This window comes from Rattus rattus, chromosome 3, assembly GCF_011064425.1.
Source record: "Rattus rattus isolate New Zealand chromosome 3, Rrattus_CSIRO_v1, whole genome shotgun sequence".
Lineage (NCBI taxonomy): Eukaryota > Metazoa > Chordata > Mammalia > Rodentia > Muridae > Rattus > Rattus rattus.
The window spans coordinates 61,610,249-61,617,877 of record NC_046156.1 but is presented as its reverse complement, the minus strand read 5'-3'; the positions used below and the strand labels follow the sequence as shown (position 1 = coordinate 61,617,877).

The 7,629-nt window shown below is 47.3% G+C and overlaps 1 protein-coding gene across 1 annotated transcript; it reads left to right on the top strand.

Moving 5' to 3' along the window:
• Window positions 1-849: 849 nt before the first annotated feature.
• Mcl1 (MCL1 apoptosis regulator, BCL2 family member) lies at window positions 850-5,271 on the top strand. Its single transcript, XM_032897730.1, has 3 exons — window positions 850-1,602; window positions 1,861-2,108; window positions 2,835-5,271. The coding sequence occupies exons 1-3, from the start codon at window positions 975-977 to the stop codon at window positions 2,949-2,951; spliced, it is 993 nt and encodes a 330-aa protein (XP_032753621.1). The 5' UTR covers window positions 850-974; the 3' UTR covers window positions 2,952-5,271.
• Window positions 5,272-7,629: the final 2,358 nt, after the last annotated feature.

The following is a 7,629-nucleotide window of genomic DNA, read 5'->3' as shown; positions in this document are numbered from 1 at the left end:
CCTCCCCGGGACTGGGGAAGCACTTCTACCAATTGAGCTATAAGACCAGTCACCATAAAGGATTCATTTTTTAGACTTTTGGTGTGTTTGAGGATGGGTAGGGAGCTAGGCTCTTCTGGCAGCCGAAGGACAACTCTGTAAAGTTGTCTTGCTCCTTCACCTTTAGGTGGGTTCTGTGTATTGAACTCAGGACTTTAGGATTGGGTTTCACTGGCAGGAGCCTTTGACCAGCTGAACCTGGCTCCACAGAAATAATCCCTTAATAGTAGTCCATGAAGTGTCCTCATTTTGGAACGCGTGGAGCGGACTCCCCCTAATTTCTAAGCGAATCAATGGTTAAGAGTGGTATGGTGCAGGAGTCTGGAGATGCCTCTGAGATTAAGAGCCCTGGCTGCTCTTCCAGGTGACTCAGGCTCAACTCCCAGCACCCACCTAGAGGCAGGCACATGTCCACACATGCACTCAAGGAAAAAAAATGTTTAAGAACAGGTATGGTAAAAAAAACAAAACAAGATAGATAGTGCAAGCCTATCGAGCCAGGACGAGAACTGCCTAATGTTAGGACCTGCCTGGGCTACGCAGAGTTCCAGGGCAGCCTGAAATTCAAAAATTGGCACAATGCAGCAGGCACTCCCAAGCAGGGACTATTCCCAGGGAAGCCAAGTACTTGGCCAGCGGAGCTGAGAGTTGCACAGGACATAAAAGTACAATCCGCGAGCCAAGCTTAGGAACCGCGCTCCAACGGTACTCTTCAGAACCGCGAGAGCACTCAGCCGGAAGAGCCACGGAGTGGCCCGGCCAGCTCCCGGAAACTCCCGCCCCTCTCCCCTTTTACGGGAAGTCCTCGCTTGCGTCAGAGCGGCCCTAAGGCGGTGGCAGGGAACAGCCTTCCTCACTCCTGACTTCCGCCTGCCTCGAGTCTGGAGTCGCGGCCTTCCCCACTCTCGCCCCACCTGAGCCTGCGGCGTCCCACCATGTTTGGCCTTCGGAGAAACGCGGTAATCGGCTTGAACCTGTACTGCGGCGGCGCTAGCCTCGGCGCGGGCGGCGGCTCTCCGCCCGGGACGCGCCTGGGGGCCGAGGAGGCCAAGGCGCGGCGCGAGGGGGGAGGGGAGGCCGCTCTGTTGCCCGGCGCGCGGGTGGTCGCCCGGCCGCCTCCCGTGGGCGCCGAGGACCCCGACGTCACCGCGTCGGCAGAGAGGCGGCTGCTCAAGTCGCCCGGCCTCCTCGCCGTGCCGCCTGAGGAGATGGCCGCGTCGGCTGCCGCCATCATGTCTCCCGAGGAGGAGCTGGACGGCTGCGAGCCGGAGGTGCTCAGCAAACGCCCGGCGGTGCTGCCCCTACTGGAGCGCGTGAGCGAGGCGGCTAAGAGCTCCGGAGCTGACGGCTCGCTGCCCTCCACGCCGCCGCCGCCTGAGGAGGAAGACGACGAGCTGTACCGCCAGTCGCTGGAGATCATCTCGCGCTACCTGCGGGAGCAGGCGACCGGCTCCAAGGACGCGAAGCCTCTGGGCGAGGCCGGCGCAGCGGGCCGGAGGGCGCTGGAGACCCTGCGGCGCGTGGGCGACGGCGTGCAGCGCAACCACGAGACGGCCTTCCAGGGTAAGCGGCGCCCAGGGCGGGCCGGGCCGTGCGGGAAGAACCGGAGCCTGGCTCTGAAACCAGAATTTTCTGGCCGTGAGTCATTGTTTCCGCCCATCTGGCTGTTGGGTTCAAAGGCCGGAAAGGGTGGGATGTCAGTGTCGGCGTGGGGTCCGTCTGACTGTTTTAGAGCCTGGTCCCCTCGTCGTGGGTGGGCAAGGGGGTTCCTGCCCCGCTGCAGACAAAGGAGGCCATGAGGTTTCTTGCTTTTTTTCTCAGGCATGCTTCGGAAACTGGACATTAAAAACGAGGACGATGTTAAATCTTTTTCTCGAGTGATGACCCATGTTTTCAAAGATGGCGTAACAAACTGGGGCAGGATTGTGACTCTTATTTCTTTTGGTGCCTTTGTGGCCAAACACTTAAAGAGCATAAACCAAGAAAGCTGCATCGAACCTTTAGCAGAAAGTATCACAGACGTTCTTGTAAGGACGAAGCGGGACTGGCTTGTGAAACAAAGAGGCTGGGTAAGTTTGTTTGCCTTGTGGTTTTTAAAGAGGCCATGGAGGAGTGGAAATGGGGTGCAGGGTTTTGGTTTCGTTATGTTTTTTTAAACAAAGGTCCTCTCTGGCTTCAGATCTAATTTGTGTATCTCTTATTGCTTGATGTTGGTCGTTGTAGGTGATAGGTCCAGAGAAAATCTGACTATGACAGGCTTGAATTGTACCAAAAGGTCTTGTATCCTGTAGGTTGTTCTTCTAATTCAGTTGGATAATCTTCAGAGCAGTGGATTCAAACCGTGACGAAGTAAGAGTCACCTGTGGTGACTAGATTACATTCCCAGTGGGCCCCTCATTTTAATCAAATGGATAAGGGGTAGAGCCTGCATTTTAGAAGCTAATACCCAAAGAGCTCTGGTGTAAGGTGTACTCAAGGAAACGTTGACCTATGGGAGAAATACTACATGGGGTTCCAAAGAGTAGTTAGGATTTGTCTTTTACCTGAATAGCCCTCAATTCTTTTGTTCAGATTGTGCTAGAATAATTGAGGTGCAATATACAGTTGCCGTAAGTTAACTGTTGTGAATGGTTACTCACTAAAAAGAACTCCAGAACTCTCTCTCTTGAATGGCAGAAGTAAATAATTGGTTCACCTTTGTTTGGGGGATGTTTTAATTCACCCTTTCTCTGTATTTAGTGTTAAAACAGCAGAAACCCATACTTGAAAATGTGCTTTTCTTTTTTGTTTTCTAGGATGGGTTTGTGGAGTTCTTCCACGTACAGGACCTAGAAGGCGGCATCAGAAATGTGCTGCTGGCTTTTGCAGGTGTTGCTGGAGTAGGGGCTGGTCTGGCATATCTAATAAGGTAGCTTGTGAGTGCAATAGGGGACTCTAAAACCTCCAGCCACCAACTACATGCTTCTGTGAGAACAAATGTGTTTATGAAGGTGCACTTGAAGCTGCCCAGGATTATAACACGGCAGAAAGTGGCTACAGAATTGTGGCTAACGAGAATAAATACATGGGAAAAGTGCTCCCTCTGGAAGAGTCACTGTCTGAATGAAGCAAGGTTCACTCTCAGCAAACTTTGGGAGGCCATGGAGGACTTCTAGAATGAATGAAAAGGGTGAATGGAAAGGTTTGATTTCCTTGTCTGGAGATGGAAGAGTGGCCAGTCACCAGGCTAGTCCTAGAGTTCAATAAGTATGCAGCACCCATTACTCTGCTCCTAGTGCTGACAGAGAAGCCCTAACAATGGTGTGACTTGTGTAAAATGGATGTTTAACCTACAAATAACTAATTTGGCTAGAAGCCGCAGTGCTGTACAAGAGGGTGAAGGAGGATGTGCTCTGAGCAGGCCCAGGTGTGTGTAAGTTTATTAGTCTAGTGATGGCCAAAAAGTACTTGACTTAATAAGGTTCATTAATTAGTTACAAAACTGAACAGCCTCAATTTTTAAGAAAACTTATGAAATGTATTTGTCTGTAAAAATTGTATATATTTTTACAGAAAGTCTATTTCTTTGAACATAAAAAGGAAGTCTTGGATTTAGTTTTTCCATACCCTTTTGAAATTTGCAACTTCTCTAGTTAGAAATGTATTTCTTACAGCTTTTTAAAACTTTGTCATGATCAGTTCTAGTGTATATGCAGAGCCAGTTGTGTGTGTGGACTGGTTGTAGTAGAACAAATCCGAGTTATAACTATGCAGGGTTAATTATCCAATCTGTTTCTGTATTTAAGGATCACAGGTAGATGTAAGACATTTGATCCCCTGTTGACTTACTAAATTGTAAAATGCTTTGGGAAAGCAAACTAATCTTTACCACGGTGCTATTCACAGGCTTTACTTGTTTAATACAAGTTTAAGCCTGGTGTCAATAAAACAAATATGTATTTCTTTTCTACTAATGACTGCCAAGCTTTGTTTGGAATTTTTGTATTGGTCTTTCTAGGTGTCTCACCTGTCTTATTGAATTAACCTTGGCTTCTCCTTCCTTTACATGTTGGCTTGTTATGCTTCCTGTTCCCCTATAGATGTAGTCGTCTGCATTTCCTCCCTGTGCTCTTTCCTGGCCATGTTATCTACATTAGAACCCTTAACCCTAACCCCAAAACGTCAAACCTAAGTAATCCTTCCCCCATCCTAAGTCAGTCACCACAACTTTCTTGTTAGAGGATAGTAATACTTCCTCTTTGAGCCCTGTGACCAACAGTAACTAGGTATGGACATTCTTGGAGTGGGATGTTTTCCATTGTTTATCCTCTTTTGGTAAGAAAAGCATCAAAGGTCCCCTTGGGAATTTCAAAAGTTGGAGTGAGCTACATCATAGCTTTATAGTTTGCTCCAAGTGTGAATATGTTCTCAAGTTTATAGAAACATGGGTTTCGTTAAACCCAGTTATATAAAAGCCACTGGTGAACTGAAGGTGTTTAAGCTAGGGTCACTTGAAAGCTTCAGCCTCAGAATGTGACCTTTAGTCAAGGCTGCAGATAAAAATAGGCATGAATCAAATGACTAAGAATGTAATGGGGAAGAAGTACCCTGCCTGCCCATCTCAGCCATGAGGCCATCTTGGTGGAGCAATTTGTACCTATGTATTTATCCTTGATCATAATTTGCTTATTTATGTTTATCTCTTTGGACTTAAGAGCACTTTATGTAGTTGAATAAACCCTATAGGTTGAGGTGACTAAAAGGTTGGCCTCTCATAATCCAGTCATGGAAGTTTTGTTTACTAGGAGCCTGACTTCCCAGCTCACACGGTGTGAAAGCTGAAGTACAGATAGGATCTTAGTAGGTATTTTCGGTCCAGGGCTATGAAGACTTGGAGAGTTCAAGTGGTTGGGAAAGGGATTGATTTAGAAGGAAAGCAGCATGTGGTCTGAGTGCTGACTAGATGAATAGTTGAGGCACATCCTCCAAAGTGTGAAGGGGGAGGGGCTGTTTGGAAAGATGGCTCTCAGCAAATTCTGTTTGTCTTACACGTCTCTCAGGGAAAAAACAAGCAGTCTTCAAGCATCGTCCATGTACATTCTGTCTGGGGTGAACACCTTCATTCCGGTAGAGCACCTAACATTTTAACACCTGTTCCCGAAAGGGTTAGGACCAACTGCAAGTTAATGTGGGTTGTAAATGTTTCCCCAATCTGTTTCTTCTGAGGAAAAAATAAACCTTTTTCCCCCCAAAGTAAGGTGTGGTATGGGTCTTTTCTTATCGCCTTCTTTTTTGCACAAGCCTTTTAGGGAAGTCAGCTGAAATGTAAGTGAAATAAAAGCAAAAGTCACGGTTGATTTGCTTTATAACAGGAATATAGTGCCTGTAATTTAAATTTGTGGTCAATGTATTCCTGCTTAAAAGGTGATGGGCGAGAATGCTTTTTGATTTCCTTAGAAACAGCCTCAAAATAGCCCAGACTAGACAATCTTAAAAACTTGGGTTCTCTTAGCACCACACCTGGCTTTCTCACCAACAGACTTTTTGTTACCCTAAATTCATTAGCCAAGGCTGACCTTAGCTATCTCTGGTGATCCTGCTCTGCTTCAGCTGTGATCTTGAGTGTGTTTTCCTTGCCTCTGCAGGAAGTGTACTTGGGGAAATTAGTTCTCCCACCCACCAACCTAGTAAAGACTCCTTTTGCGAGTTACCAAGTATCAGTGTACATGAAAACAATGCCAGGAGTTGTACAATGGTTCAACTTGTAAACCAAGGTTCTTATCCCATGTGGCACTTGGGTGGCTAGTGCCCTTACCTTACCCACTAAACCATCTCAACAGCCCTATCTGGTGTGGGTTTTTTTTTTTTTTTTTTTAAATGTAAAAAGGTTAGCAAAGCAATGACTAAACACACTTTTTTGAGATGAACAAGATTACTCATCTAAAGTTTTTAGTACTTGGTTTTCAGTGCTCCTTCCAAGGAGGTGCGTAAGCTGGTTAGAAGAACTATCCTGTCTTTGTCACATACCTTGAAAGGGAGCTGGTCACCATGGAAATGTGCAAATTTGAGGTTTGCATAACTGGTTTCAGCCACAAACACTAATCATGCAAACAGGATCTGCACCTCCTACTTTTTTCTGCTTTAACATCTGTACCGTCTTAACATGGGTTTATCATTAGATGGCAGCAACTTTATTGCAAAGCCGCTTTGTGGTGGGCATACTGGCATGTCTGTGACCCCATCCCCTGGGCTGAGGCAGAAGTGCCTCCTGGAGTTCAAGGACAATGTGGGCTGCATAGTGCAGTGCTCTAAAAGTTGGGGGTGGGGCAGGAAAGGAGCTGAAGAGATGGATCTGCAATTGAGGAGCACCAAGTTCAGTTCCAGCATCTATGTAAGATAACCCAAAATTACCTTAGTAGAGCTCCAGGGAATGTGATGGCCTCTTCTACCTTGATCCCTGTTCACAAATTGTCAACAGACACGAAAGGGAGTGACTGTTGGGAATGTGGTTCACTGGATGCAGCACAAGGTCTGCATGAGTTTGGTTCCTAGGACTCCCTTAGCAGGGGCATGCTGGGGCAGTGGCAGCCGAGGAAAAGTAAAGCTTAGCGTGCACCTGTGCTCCCAGCAAGAGGAGTACACCAGATTCAAGGTAAGATCCTGACAGGAGCCCAACACAGACACGTGTCCCAGCCTTGACCTAGCGGAAGTTCTGCTCAGCACTGCTGCTGCTGATAATTGGTGTTGGGGGGTGCTTTTGACAGAGCTAGGCTTGCATCAAACTTTTGGACACTTGTGCCTCAGCCTTGTATGCCACCATGATGGGCCCATTGATTCTTCAGGCCACGGAGTAGATGTGAGGCATGGAGTGGTGATGCACTCCTGGGAGTCCCAGTGACTGGGGATGGAGGCCTGAGGCTCAGGGCTTAAGGGGCAGCCTGTGCCACCTGGGGATGTTGAAGCTGGTTTAGGCTGCCTGAAAATTTGTTTGGAGAAAATGGTAAAAACGTGGGTGTGGTGGTGCATATCTTAATTTCACTGGTGGTGCATATCTTAATTTCACCACTACTTGGGAGGAGTTTAAAACCAGGACTTCACTCAAAAGTAGCCTGAATCACTAGAAGCTTCAGTAAAACACGCACACGGACAGGCACACACGTCTGACATAGCTGCTGTTAGCATGTGCTGGTGTGAACCCAGAGCCTTCTGAATAATAGCAGTCAAACAGCCATCTAGCTGTTTCCTTGTCCTGTGATCTTATGTTTCTCTGAGTTGTTGGTTGAGAGGTACTGGAGTTTAAACCACAGCCTCCTGGATTGTTTGGCTAAGCTACACCTGTTTGTCTGGTCCAGTAGGTCGTGCTGTTGCTGAAGAATCCTTTCCAAGGTGGGAGTGCCACTCATTAGACTGTATATTAACCTTTGCAAGGTCCTAAGTTCAGCTTTTCTTGAGACAACATTAGCACTCTAGCCCAGGCTGGAATCAAACTTGGGAGGATGGTCTTGACTCTACCTCTCACATCCTGATGTGAGGCAGCCATAAGGCCAGCTTAAAAACACCCAAAAACAAGTTTTGGTAACTGGAGGATTTTATAAAAATGAGTGTTGAGCG

Coding starts and splice junctions, on each gene's coding strand:
- Mcl1 (XM_032897730.1), top strand. CDS start 975: ATGTTTGGCCTTCGGAGAAACGCGGTAATCGGCTTGAACCTGTACTGC. Junction 1,603..1,860: donor CCACGAGACGGCCTTCCAGG/GTAAGCGGCGCC, acceptor TTTTTTTCTCAG/GCATGCTTCGGAAACTGGAC. Junction 2,109..2,834: donor TTGTGAAACAAAGAGGCTGG/GTAAGTTTGTTT, acceptor TTTGTTTTCTAG/GATGGGTTTGTGGAGTTCTT.